This window comes from Electrona antarctica, assembly GCF_951216825.1.
Source record: "Electrona antarctica genome assembly, contig: scaffold_26, whole genome shotgun sequence".
Taxonomy (NCBI): domain Eukaryota; kingdom Metazoa; phylum Chordata; class Actinopteri; order Myctophiformes; family Myctophidae; genus Electrona; species Electrona antarctica.
Window position 1 is genome coordinate 2,701,500 of NW_027636995.1, and position 14,645 is coordinate 2,716,144.

Sequence of the window (14,645 nt, forward strand, 5' to 3'; positions counted from 1 at the left end):
GCAATAGGCATAGTGCTGGTTCACGTAAATACTATACTGCATGTCATCTCAACTCACAAGCCAAAGGACAGTATCCTGTTACCCACGTCGCAAAACTGCTTCTTTTAGGCACCAACAATGTCAACGCCGTCACCATGCACCAACGGAGGTGACGAAATCAACACCATGAATGACGCCAAAAGACCGTGGCCCAGGGGAGCCCTGGGTTGCTGCTCACCACAATAAAGTTGAATTGAAGCTATCCATAATGCTGACAAGAAATAGCACTTAGGCTCATATGCCACTTTACTCACCCAGTCACTGCGAGACCACCAACGCAAACCACCATCACAATCGCACACCGCCCCAAGAGATGCCCAGTGTTCAATCACATGAAAGGAAAAAGAACAATCATTAGTTCATCAAGCCTGGAATGTTTCCTTTTTCACATAGTCCTCCATTGTCCCTCTGTCCGAGTGCCTCCTGTCACTCACGTGTCCATGTTCACAAAATGTCACTTTTCGGAAAACAGTCCTTTCCCGACTGTGTTGGGCCCCAAACCAACACATGCATATATCGTTCAAACATCAAAGTGCGGAAGCAGTCTACTGACTGTACATGTGACTTATTGACCTCTCTTTTAGCAATCGTGCGATGTGATAAGTGGTGCACTTAATGGTCCAGCAGTACCCAGGTTACGCAAAACACAGTACTACTCATTTCTATGTCTGGTGAATCAATTTGGCCAATAATACCCTTTACATATCTAATTGCACCTCACTCACACTAACGTATGAGTTCTGTGTCTCACTTTTTAGGTTCACACTCACACAGTTTCTCATGAGGGAATTGCGCTTGTCCATATGATCAACTCAACACAACTCCAAACCATGTCTTCCCTAATGGATGACCTGTCCGTATATGGGACCGTAATACTCATACGCATGTAGTTGAATACTGTAATGACTGGTTACTGTGTAGATTATGGTTATTACAAAACATACATTAACCACTCCAGCCCTATATACATTTTTTCCCTGTTGCAAATAACTAATTTACAAGAACAACACATTGTGAGCTCGTAGATCTGCTTATTTTACAGTTATTTTATAATTCAAAATGAGACATTCTGCTAAATTGACAGAGTTTCTTAAATACAGCCACAGCTAACACTAATTTACTATTAAGCCTACATTTGAATTCTGGACATTTACTTGCTACAGAGTATTCCTATATCGTGTATGTATAAGTAACACATTTCAGAACCTTTCTCCACCACTCATATTACTGTAATAATAGACTTATTTACACTCACCAGACTCCATGTGTGGCCACTCAGGGCAGCTGCTGTCAATGGTGGGGGAGAAGAACGGGGCTACTTAACACAAACAGGGGTTCCTGTCTTGACTGGGTAAAACTACGATGACAGTTACAAACATTACCTATTGTAAGGAGTTACTAATTACCTATACATTTCATGCTTTGAGTATAATTTTGCCTATCTATTTAGTCCAAATATAGAAAGTGACAAAGCACAATTACACTCAACTTGCCGTGACTCTGGGAAATTGTTATATTGTCATTACATTTAAAATAAGACGTAATAAGACAATATATATATGACCATGATGATCAGCTAACCACGTTACTGTTTGTTAATTACTTTGAATACTCGGACCTTAAAACAACCCTACTATTAACCATTACTACTATCTAGCCTGCTATACTGCCAACAAGACAGCATTTACTGGGATGTGCGTACCGGTAGACCTGCTATTTTCTGAGACTGTCTGTCTGCCTGAGTCTGCCTCTGACAACTGCTAACTGCTGTTCACTAACCATGGGTGGTGACACTAAACTGAAATACCAGGACTACATTCTTCATACTTACTTGTTCACAATGCCACATTTATACTATTTATACTATACTAAATCACCATTTGACTTTTTACAAAAATAGTATTTTCCGTTCATCCACACGTACGTGTCCACACACTTCCATTCCATACTCAACATTCCACATTCCACATTCCACATTCATACCTGCTGCTCGAGTCTTACGCGTTACCAGAACCTATGAATTAATCTCATATACAATTTGCTGTTTCACCATTCTCTTTTAATCTTCCCTGTGGGCTGTTTGGTCCCAACAGGAGAGAAAAGAAAGAAAATAACGGTGGACGCTGTCTGTATGATTTCCTATGCTATTCCCTATCCTACTGATATAGGCTATAGTTTCTCTATATAAATGTCTATGAAAGACTGTTACCACTCGGCAACGATGAAATACGATGAGGAGGGACTGTCACCACTCCTTTAAATACGATGAATACGATGAGGGACTGTCACCAGCTCTTTTAAATACGATGAATACGATGAGGGACTGTCACCAGCTCTTTTAAATACGATGAATACGATGAGGGACTGTCACCAGCTCTTTTGAATACGATGAATACGATGAACTAGTACTTTGTACGGCTGTATCTCTAACGACACTGCCTCAAAATACAAAATGTTGTACATTGAGTCAGAACACTCTTACCCCAAAGTTTGTTTAGGTGTTGTCCCTGTCGGACCAGCATCTCAGATCCATATGCACAGCGCTCTCATCTGAAAAAGAGAATGCTGACGGACAGTAGAAACACGCCGCTCACATGCGCCATAATTGTGGTGGGAACTTAATACTCATAACAGAGACTTTTAGAAATAATCGAGGTAGAGAGTGAACTGAACCAATGTTACGTTTATTACAAGGAACATGGTCTGTACCAGTCCAGGGAGGTGCACGGATGCCAGCCTCCCTAGCTGTAGACATGAGTCTCTCTTATACACAGTGAAGGAACACAAATACATTTGAGGTGTGGTCAGTGGACATGGTCAAACATGGGTCTTGGGTAAGAATAGGTCATCTTGACAGACAATCAACAGGTGGAAGCCTTGCTCCAGGCAGTGTAGTATTTTCTCCCACTACAGTGTGTGTGTGTGTGTGTGTGTGTGTGTGTGTGTGTGTGTGTGTGTGTGTGTGTGTGTGTGTGTGTGTGTGTGTGTGTGTGTGTGCGTGTGCGCGTGCGTGTGTAGGATCTATTACATCGCTGTACCCACCCAATTTGGTGTTCATATATTTGAACGGGTATTCTAGACACTTATCATATTTTTTGAGCAGTGCCATTAACCGCGTATTGGAAGAGGGATTTGATATAGAAGATAGATTATAGGTTGATCCAAGATTTGGGTCACAAGGTGGCGGTAATGCACCACAAACTGGTTGCCATGGTTGCCATCTGCCATAAAGCAAAGAAGAAGCTACTGCTATTGCGCATGCGCGAAACACGTTGTTGCGCATGCGTGTTGTTTTTCATGGCGGCGAGGAACAAATCAGCGTGGTGAAAAATGTCTCAAAAACTAGGTAGAATGTGTCAAACGGACTCTCTAAAGCTGAGGCTGTCGATAAATGAACACCTGACGTCGGTGGGAGAGGAGATATTGTGTGTTTTGGAAAAACAGCCGAGTGATGCTGGTCAGTTGAAGCTTGTCAGAGTGTTTGTGTTGGAGCGCCTCAGCACTGCTGCAGGATTCATGTTCAGCCTCTTCCAGAGAGAGATGGAGACACTAGAAACTCTGCTGATGAGACAAGACAAACTTCTGGACGTCCTTAAACAGCCACAAGTCATATTATACAGACCAGGTTTGTTAAGCCGACAAATCAACAAATAGGAGAATAAATGTCATACATTTAGAAAAGCACTTTGAGTAGTTGTGCTGATGCTATAGCTCTATAGCCCCTTTCAGGACCCTCGGTTACCTTTTCTGAATTTTGTACGGCGGTAGCCTAGGGTCCATCATCGGTTATTCCACTTTCCATAGGACGCAGATTTACATACTCTCTGTTCACGGAGACCCGCGCCGTCGCTTGAGTGTTTGTGTCTTTGTGAGATGTTTAAAAGATGCATAGCACAGCTATAGGAAACAACTGAAATGTGTGCGAAATAGCGCTAATCGGAGTTGCCGTTAAGTATTTTTAATCTTTTTCCCGAAAGGGGCTACTCTCCTCCTTGTGTCTGTGTGTAAAGAGGTTTCTTCTCTCCTCCTTGTGTCTGTGTGTAAAGAGGTTTCCCCTTTACATGAGGAGAGGAGGTCCAGTCTGGTCAAGGAGGAACCACAACATGAGGAGAGGAGGTCCAGTTTGGTCCAGGAGGAACCACAACCCTCACAACATGAGGAGAGGAGGTCCAGTCTGGTCAAGGAGGAACCACAACCCTCACAACATGAGGAGAGGAGGTCCAGTCTGGTCAAGGAGGAACCACAACCCTCACAACATGAGGAGAGGAGGTCCAGTCTGGTCAAGGAGGAACCACAGCCTACACACATTAAAGAGGAAAACATGGAAGAGGAGGTTGATGTGTCAACATTGACATTACTACATGGGAAGACAAGGTGCCACACTCTCTCAGGTAAAAAATAAAAATCACACCCGTGTGAAGTGCGGGGTGCTAATATAATTAAAGTCTAACTCATGTTGATTAGGTGATGTAATGGTGATGTAAAACTAGGGATGGAGCTCGTTCATTTTTATTGATAATGATCACCTTATCAAGTAGGCTTATCGAGCCGGGTCCTTATCAAGCCCACTATCGATTCTGAACAGAACCTTATTTTTATTGGCCAGTTCAACCCAGTTGTGAGAGTTTGTATGCCATAATTGTGTCTCTCTCTCTCACACACACACACACACACACACACACACACACACACACACACACACACACACACACACACACACACACACACACACACACACACACACACACACACACATCTTACATTCTCAAGATATATATTATTGTTATTATTAAACATCTGCATTGCTTAATTTACAAGAAGTCAATTAATTTACAATTCGAGAATGTAGAATCATTTGTCGTTTGCCTGTCGTTCATCTCCTCTTTTTTAAATAGGCTACTGTATTTATTATTAGATTTAGTGAATCGTTTTGAAACTACAGCTTATAGAACTGAAGTCAAGTTAAACCTCTTATAGAGAATGGCTATATCATTCAGAGATAGTTACATATCAATCCTCTATCTATGTATGGACCTATCCCATCATGCATAGCGGGGATTGCATTTGCTTTGTGTTCATTCATGGATGTCTTTCACGCCTCCGTGTGAGTAGTGTGACTAGTCTTGTTACAGATGATCTCTGACTGAGACCGGATGTAAGCAACTAGCATAACATAGAGAGTTTTTTTTACAAAATATCATTGCTTGACAGTGCCAGCAACATGATCAAGGCATTTTTACATCCTCCCTGACGTTGAAGGAGAAGTGGAGAAAGATGATGATGAAGTGAAAAAAGCCACTATATGGCCATTGGCCGCGGCGCCTGGGGCCGTGTTTCAATTGTTATAAAGAGAGAGAGAGAGAGAGGACTTTAGTCGCAGAAATAAATGATTTTATGCAACTCACATTCAACACGTTGGCTTTCCAGGGCAGCTCCCCAAACTAGTAGCAGCTCCCTTTAATTCCTCTGAAGTGACGCAGAACTTTATTTCCAGTCCCCGTTCACAAAGTGCAACAGTCCCGTATATGTTATTAGGCTATCAACTGCCAAGTTTGGCTAGTAGTTTACATCAATCATTGCCTCTCAAGCCCATACGCGCAATCTGCGTCACGGACTGTCCATGAGAATAGACATACAAATCACCAATGCACCGCTCATGGCGTGTCGACAGTTTACAGATCTGTTCTTTTGGATTTGGACACATGCGACGACGGGTAGCCTACAATAAGCATTTTGGAAACGAAATAGCCTGTACAGTGGACTGTAGGCCTAACATTGGTTGTCATCATGTAACTTGCCTGTATCTTACATGTATGCAGTCTGCAGTGAACATTAACGTTTACGTTATATGGAGAGTTTACCGCGGTGACGTTGATTGATTAGGTCAGGATAACATTAGGTTATTATTCACTGCACCCAGCTGGGTTAACGAGACAGCAGTGCAACATGAAACCCTGATGTGTTTTTAAACGCATACATGTTTATGCTCCAGGCAATAATGACGATGTGTTTAATTAGACAATATCAGGAAAACAGCATTTTATTTATTTTTTCCCCCCCGCCATTTTTTGCTGCTGAGCGGGTGTATCTGAGCGGAGCGCGTAGTGCCCAATGCGCAAATGAAGGTGAGCGCTGAGCGAGCGTAGAGCGCCCTTAGGCGTCTTACTGGTACTATCTGATTGACTTTTATACCACTTAGAAAAGATCTGTTTCTCCAGATCGGGTAAATTGCCGATCACCGAGTTTAAATCTGCCGATTTAAGTCCGTGGCTGGTCGATTGGAGCATCTCTAATCAGTAGGCATTCCCGCATAACTTCCAGGTATGATGATGATGTCACACAATACCCTCCATAGCCAATAATGTTTAATGAAGATGGAATGCACTTGCTTTGCAGTAGGGCTACGGGGCAACCTGAAAGCAAACTCCACTCGTTATTTACTTGTCACGGGCAGTGGGGCAACCGTTAGTGTCCCCCGTACAGTGTCCCATTTTGTCTAAATTAACGGTTTTACTGCTCCTGGCGGAACGTTCCGTCATAAGGAATCCAACCAGCAACTGCTTCTGGTGTAATGTTCCGTCTGCTAAGCTTTATATATGCAAAATACGATAAGGGTATCGCAACAGGCCCACCTTTGCAGGTACTCGCTCCTGCGCCATCTGTGGGCCAGTGGCATCGCTCTCTCCGTCTCTCCTTCCCTCAAGGCACCGACGGGACTCTGCATGGCAGGGGCGTCCTCCTCCCTGAGCCAAGCCTAGGCTTGACCGCATACCTCAACTAGACAGGAGTTGGGTGGCTTCAGCAGGTTATCAAATGGGCACCCCCCTTCACTGGTGTTTCGTTGATTTAAGCCCATGACACCTCGGAGGGGCTCAACGGCAGATCCAGCGTCCTGGCTCTACCCCCGCTGAACACCACCCAACTCTATGTCTTTAGTCCTTCAGTAGGTCGGCTCTGCCACCGCACCTCTCTTTGTATCCAGATCCACCGTGATGCTTCCTCTGCCCGCTTAGTGATGTTGGCTACCAGCCGTTTCCTAGCCAGCCCTTCGATCCCCAGCAGTCCGAGGGCTCTCCATAGCGACCGTCCAGCAAAGCCCCTGCAGCTCACCTCCACCGGCAGATTCCAGGCCTTCCATCCGTTTTGCTGGCTCTCGAAGATGAGAGCTTGGTATTTCTTGAGCTTGCGCTCGTACGCTTCCTCCATCCTCTCTTCCCAGGGTACCGTCAGCTCGATAAGCACCACCTGTTTCTTTAGACCAGAGGACAATATCTGGTCTCAGGCTAGTGTGGGCTATCTCCTCTGGGAATTTGAGCTGCTTCTTCAGGTCGGCCCGCATCTCCCAGTCGCTTGCCGTGGCCAGGACCCCTTTGCTCCTCCCTCCTGCTGCTGCGCTTTCTCCTGCCCTGACAAAATGGATAAAGCGGGGCCCATCAGAAAGCTTTCTTGCCCTTGTCCTTGCCAGCTCGACACCCTCTGCTAACTGTGTTAGGATCTGATCGTGTCGCCACCGGAACTTGCCATCTGCTAAGCTTGAGCGACATGAAGAGAGGACATGCTCAAGGTTAGCTATCCTTCCGCAGAGTGTGCAGCTAGGGCTCTCTACCAGTCCCCATGTGTGGAGGTTTGATGGAGTAGGCAGGACATCATATACAGAACACAACAGGAACTTGATCCGGTGGCCTTCCATGCTCCAGATGTCCTGCCAGGTTAGAGCCCTCTCTCTCACACTCTCCCATCTTGTCCAGCTGCCTTGTTTGTTCATGGCTACAGCCTTGACATGCCGGTTTTCCTCCTCAGCCTTTCGGACCTCTCTCTGCACCATGCCTCGCCGCTCCTTTGGGTCAGCTTTGTTCCAGCTTGTTCTGGTGGAGCAACCCAGACCCAGCCTTCCCTGGGCTACCGACCCAATGATGTCAGCATGATGCAGTCGATCTTCGGCCTCCTTCAGTGCTCTGCTGGCTGACCACTTTCGGCCTGTCCTGACAACAATGCCTGCCTCACGTACTCTCTCATCTTTGCTGTCTCGTAGCATCATGGCCTGGCGTGTTTTTGTCGCCTTGTACTCCTCCACCACGGATGTTATTGGCAGCTGTAGCTTGCTGCCTGTGCTGTACAGGCCAATGGAGCAGAAGCTTCTTGGGACGCCCAGCCATCTCCTCAAGTAGGTGTTCAGCTTCCTCTCCAGCCCCTCAACTGTGGAGACAGGTACCTCATAAACCAGGAGTGGCCAGAGCAGTCTGGGGAGCACCCCATGTTGGTAACCCCAGGCCTTGTACTTGCCCGGCAGGCCACTCTTCTCCAGAGATGTCATCCAAGTTTCTGCTTGGATAAGCATCTCCTTCACACTCTGCCTGTCATTGAGGTCAGCTCTGTACCACTTCCCCAAGCACTTCACAGGTTTCTCTTGGACAGTTGGGATGATGTTCTCCCCAATCTTGAACCGAAACCGGTCCTGGACACGCCCCTTCTTCAGTACTAGGCTTCTGGATTTTGCCGGTTTGAACTCCATCCTTGCCCAATTGGTGAGCTCAATCAAGTCCTCCAAAATCCATCTTCCTTCTGGCACTGACCTTGCTGTGATGGTGAGGTCGTCCATGAATGCTCTGATCGGCAGCATCTGGACGCCACTTGCAAGTACTGCACCTCGACGCAACTTCTCTGCTGACTTGACGAGAAGGTTCATCGCTGCGGAAAACAGAATCACTGAGATTGTGCAGCCAGTGACAATGCCCACCTCTAGTCTCTGCCAGTCAGTGGTGAATTCTCCGCAGGTGAAACGCATGTTGAATCTGTCAAAGTAGTGCTGCAAGAGCTTCTGGAATCGCTCTGGGATATGGTAGGTCTTCAGAGTCAACTCTACTAGCTTGTGGGGTATCGTTCCATAGGCATTTGTTAGATCAAGCCACAGAACTGCCAGGTCACCGCGGTTTCTCTTTGCGTCCTCAATGATCTTGGAGATGACGCTGGTGTGTTCAAGACAGCCGGATACCCCTGGAATGCCACCTTTTTGAACTGAAGTGTCCATGTACTCGTTGTCCAGCATGAAGGTGGTCAACCTCTTCGCCAGAATCCCCAGGAAGATCTTAGCTTCCACGTTGAGAAGCGAGATGGTACGGAATTGCTTAATCCCTGTAGAGTTTTCTTCCTTAGGGATGAAGCACCCCTCAGCAACCAACCAGTCATCAGCAAGGAAGTTCTTTTTCCATGCCACTGTCAGTAGCTTCCAGAGTCGTTTCCTGAGACTTTCGCAATGCTTGTAAACACTGTACTGGATGCCGTTTGGCCCTGGGGCTGACTTTCCCCTTGCCTTTTTGAGAAAGCTGTTGACTTCCTGCCAGGTTGGTTCCCCTACCTTGAAGGGGATAGTTGGTTCAGCTGGTTTGATGAGCCTCTCCATCTCCTCTAAACTGTCCTCCCTTCTGGGATCACTGTGGACCTGACGAAGGTGCTCCTCCACTTCTTCCTTTGTTGCTTTCAACTCCCCTGATCTTTTGTCGCCCAGGAGTTTCGACAGGTAATTGAATGGGTTCTTAGTGAAGTTTGCCCTTTCCTTCAACCGCCGCTTCCTGTCCCTGCGGTGACACTCCGCTCGGCGCAAGATCTTAATGCGCTCTCTCAAGTTGTCTCGAAGTTCCGTGATAGCTGGTCTCTCATCTGCTGTTGCTTCGCGAAAGGCCTTCTTAAGCCTCCGCAGATCCCCTCTAAGGATTGCTATTTCCTTCAGGCGTCTGTTTTCCTGGGGCTGGATGTTTACTCTACATTTCAGCTCTTTCTTTCCGAAGCGATCAGCACCCATGCTCCAGATAATCGAGGACATGGCCTTGAGCTTCTTCCCCACATCTCCTGCGATGGCTGCTTCCAGCACCTGGTCCACATCACGATCGAACATCTCCCATTCTTTCCTTGCAGCTGCATTTGGCCAGTTCACTCGTTCTTTCCGAACGTCTCCTGAACGAGTGTTCTGACCAGGCCGTCTGGTATCCTGAGTGACTTCCCTCTCACTCTGGTGCCTTGCCGCCTCCGTCACACCAGCGATGCTGCTCCTGCCCCCCTCTTCATCATGTGCCTGGAGATTCTGGGGACTGTGGTTTGTGTCCTGCCCCAGCCTCTCCTCCGACTCACCAGGTTGCCCTGTGCGTTGCACATTACTTTCAGGATTCAAGCACTTCATCTTTGTCTGGTGTATCTTCAGACCCCTCTCATTTTTGCATTTCTTCCCACATCTGCAGACCCGGGATAAATCGCTAGGCTGTTCCATAGTTGATTGTCCGTCAAGGGTGGTCATAACATTGGTCTGTCCTGTGGGTCGATCATCCTCCCCCGCTCTCGCCCGACCCCGGGGGTATCTTTTAATATACCTTTCCATAGCGATTATTGGTGGGTTCCTCCTCACGGAGGATGTGCTTTGGCCTGCCAAGCCTCCACACCCCGGCTCTGGTCTTTCCCAAATGTATTATTGATATCAAACCGGATCACTGATTTCTTTTTTTTAATAATTATTTTGGCTTGGCCTTTCCTTCTTTAGCAACCCTAGACCGGATTGCGCTGCCGTCCACCTCCCTTCATACAGGCTGACTAAAAAGGTGAATAACTCGAAATCTATGGAGCTCTCCATGGTTTGGATAAAATGCGCGGAGGTCTTTGCTTATTATCCGGTGGTTTAGATGGAAACATTGGCGCTTTCTAGAGCAAGGATGGCTTCATTTTAGCTCGCTAGCATTGAAGCTATTTATTTAGCATTAAAGATGGACGCCCAGACAGGATATGAGTCCAGCGTGTGCTGCTTGGAAACCGGCTCGGCAGTCTGTGGTTGGCTCTGCGTCCAGCAGAAGGCAGTATATGAGCTAAGTAGTTCTGGGGGCCACGCATTACAAATAAATTAATCTACAAAACTAGCGTAATTTGTATTGTTAACCTATTTCTACCATATAAAGCAACTTTCTTTCAACTTTGACCCCTCTGTCACATGGTACTATTTTTTTGTGGTAAGTATCACTACACCGCATAGAGTGCAGCAGCTTCGCGGGAATCGCGGCAGCATGAGCATTCAGCAGCCCTGGTCAGCCTTTTCTTTTTTTCCCAGATATTTTTTGCGGCTTTCGCTTTCGAGGTATAGGCAGTAGGCTGAGAGAGAGATGGGGGGTGACATGCAGTAAAGGCTGTCGGGATCAGGAGTCGAACCCGCGGCACACTGCCAGAATGGATTACCAGCCAGGGTGCCCTATGCCAGCCGCCCGGGCCATAGAGTATATATATAATAGAGACTGAACTGGCGCGAAGCTCCGCCCCCTCCGCTATTCATGTCAGTGGAAGTTGCTCAGTGGCGTTTTGAAGCACCCCGGAAGACTGCCGGAAGTACCGTCTCAGAACGTCTACTTCCGCATTTGACCACCAAATTTTGGTGGTCAAATGCGGAAGTGCAACCGAGCGCTCAATGTTAAAGCCCAGCTGCACGGGGTTTCCCGGTCATGAATCCACGGGTCCGCCTGTAGTCCCTCCTCCTACCACTAGGGAGGAGAGCTTCAACGTTGGAAAGCCTGCCTGCCCCCTTGGCCCGGGCCCAGTCAGCTGTTTCTAGCGTAGCTACGACTCAGAGGTTTCAACGCAATTGAAAACATTTACTTTTATACTCGTTCCGGCTACTTTATACGTTTTGTTTCATAGAGGAAAATAATAGTTGTTTCAATTCTTTCAAACTAGATCTAAACATTAGTCAACATGTCAGACAGTTCAGAGTCAGACTATGAAAGTGATCAAGATATTGCTTTCACTGCACAACCGATGGCATGGATTGAAGTTCTCAGACTGATTTCAGTCTTCTTGAAATGAAATGAAATGAAATGAAATGAAATGAAATTCTTGATTCCATAGAAGCCATCATCATGTGTTCTTTGGAGGCATGTTGCACAGCGAAAACATGCTCTTTGCTCTCAATGCGTTGCCATTGATAGCTTGTAGATCGGGGAGTGTGTGTGTGTGTGTGTGTGTGTGTGTGTGTGTGTGTGTGTGTGTGTGTGTGTGTGTGTGTGTGTGTGTGTGTGTGTGTGAGTGACTGTGTGTGTGTGAGTGACTGTGTGTGTGTGACTGTGTGGTGTGACTGAGAGCTTCATTTCATCTGTGTATGTTTAAAGTTATTCTTGTAAAAAAGAGACATTCCATGTTACATTTTTGCAGTGATGTTACATAAATAACTGTAGTCTCACAGAGAAGCTAGTTCAGATTTTGCATTGACGCCATAGTGCATTAATTGTATATCATATTTGTCAGTTAAGATTATGACATGATTCTTTTTCTGTATTCACACTTTGGATTCTTAATAAATAGACGTAACGGTTTGTGTTCAAATGAAGAGGATGAGTGTTTGTGCTGTCTGGTGATGCGTACACATACACGTGCTCAGGTGCCAGAATGATTATAAATTATCTGCAGCTTTTCTTATTAGAGATGTCCCGATCACGTTTTTTCGCTCCCGATCCGATTCCGATCATTTGATCTTGAGACATGCCGATACCGATATCCGATCTTTATATTTTATAAAACACTTATGCCATGTGATAAATCTATGTCACTCTAGTCTAGTTAGTTGCCTTTCAATTGTGCAAAGGCAAAAATATGTGACTACTTTTATTAGAACTATAGAAGGACATTGTGGACTTTTTATTGCGTTACTTTGTTTTCATCATGGGACTATTTCACGCATGTGTGAATGTCTTTGTTGCATAATCTTTGAGACCAAGTGTTTGCCACTGCTGGAACTAGTGCCCCAGGAGGACAAACATCAAGCATAAACACGACAGTTTTCACAAAATATACATCTTTCTCTCAGATTTACATTAGACACAAGCCTATTTAGACACACTATTTTATTGAAATAAAAAAAGAAAATCTCCGATTTATTTCTCCCAATCCCGATCATTTGAAAATGACAATTTCCGATCACCCGATCCGATCAGGACATCCCTAATTCTTATCACACCATATCACCAGATGACACTATTATACATATCGGCTATTACTCAGGCATTCCACGTTTCATATTTTTTACTTTATTTGTTTAAATCCTTCAATTCCTTCATTCCAGACCAGTGTGTGGAGTCCAGCCTGCAGGTGATCATGAGTTCTCCACAACCAGCCTGCACTGTACAGAAACGGGAACATGACGACCACCTGGAAACCAGTAAGTTTTATTTTATTTTGCTATGTTGTAGTTGTAGGACTAGATCCTTGCCTGGTTTGGCACTTGAAATATTATGTCTATAACAAAGGTGTTTGTGTTTATAACTATTGGAATGGTGCGTTTAGACAGATAAAGAGTATTTTACTCTTTACAGTTACTGTACTGATTTCTATTGACTGTATTGTACGACAGACAGCCGGAAGTAGTATTCAGATCAGTGCAGTAAAATAAACGTAAATGTGTTGCACCGCATTGAAGAACCTCCTTCATTACTTAAAGGAGAGTTTCGCACAAGCTGTTTTCTTACCGTATATGAAGACACGTATCCATTCGTCATTCAAAAACAAAAAAACATGGTTCCATACCAAACTAGAAAAAGTGCCCTTCTGGGCACAGGTCTCCACCAGGAGGATAGGACTGTGTGAGATGTTTGGCAAAATGTTTAGGATTAATTTAAACATGTTTTTGAGGCATTTTGTTCCAAAAATGTGTTTTGGAAAAATCAACCTGTTGGTGGCGCTATAACAGGCCAATGTGAAAAGGGTGGGATATATTCCTCAGCCTAGTAAGAAAATGTGTGAAAGATTTCACGTAAATTGCATGCTGCGTTCATGATTTGAGGCTTTTGTTCAAAACGGGGCAATCTTGCAAACTGTGAAAGCTAATTATAGCCATTTAGGATGGAATCTGAAATATCGGACAGATCCGACTTGAGCACATGACCATAGAGATAGTATTTAACGATTTGTGAGATTTTTGGACAGAATCTGGAGGAGTAATATCAAAAAAGGTGTTTTACAAAAGTCGGCCTCCTGGTGGCGCTATAAAAGGCAGATGCGGAAAATGCAGGTCAACGGTTTGTCCTTGGCCTCTAGGGAGTGTGCATGCAACGTTTCACGCAGATCGGTGCAGTTTTAGGTAAAAAATGTGAAAAGCTGCCTCATGGTGGCGCTATAACAGGCCGTTCTGGAAAATGTGGGGCAGAGGTTCATCGTTGGCATCCAGGGAGTGTGTGTGCAAAGTTTGGCATCGACCGGGTTAACGGTGCCGGAGATTAGCTGGTAACAGACGGACGGAAGGACGGACACACACACACACACACACACACACACACACACACGGACACACGGACGGAGTGCAAAACATACTCTCTCCCCATGCCTTCGGCCTGGTGGAGACAATTAGCGGATTTCCCGTCCGGGTGGATCAACCGCTAGAACTTTTATTCAATCGTGCTTTTAGTTTTTGTTTACATCTGTTGTAGATGATATGACAGGTTAGTTCATTCATTGTTGTTGCTGCACTCTTCCTCAGTGGTGTCATGCTCGTAGAACGCAGTACCACGCCATGGTGCCAGTAATTTTTTGACCCCTCCACGAAAAGGCCTCGTTGTCCTGACCCCTTATCTATCATTTTTACATTATGG

General features: G+C 45.6%; 1 protein-coding gene across 1 annotated transcript in view; it reads left to right on the forward strand.

Annotated features, from left to right (window-relative positions):
* Positions 1-3,380: 3,380 nt before the first annotated feature.
* LOC306919572 (uncharacterized protein) overlaps positions 3,381-14,645 on the forward strand; it is a gene marked incomplete at its 3' end in the record, with an annotated part of 47,573 nt that continues 36,308 nt past the window's right edge. The window contains exons 1-3 of the mRNA XM_079532332.1: positions 3,381-3,664; positions 4,086-4,430; positions 13,124-13,219. Of these exons, the coding sequence (XP_079388458.1) occupies positions 3,391-3,664; positions 4,086-4,430; positions 13,124-13,219 (715 nt within the window). The 5' untranslated portion in view covers positions 3,381-3,390. The remainder of the gene's footprint in view (positions 3,665-4,085; positions 4,431-13,123; positions 13,220-14,645) is intronic.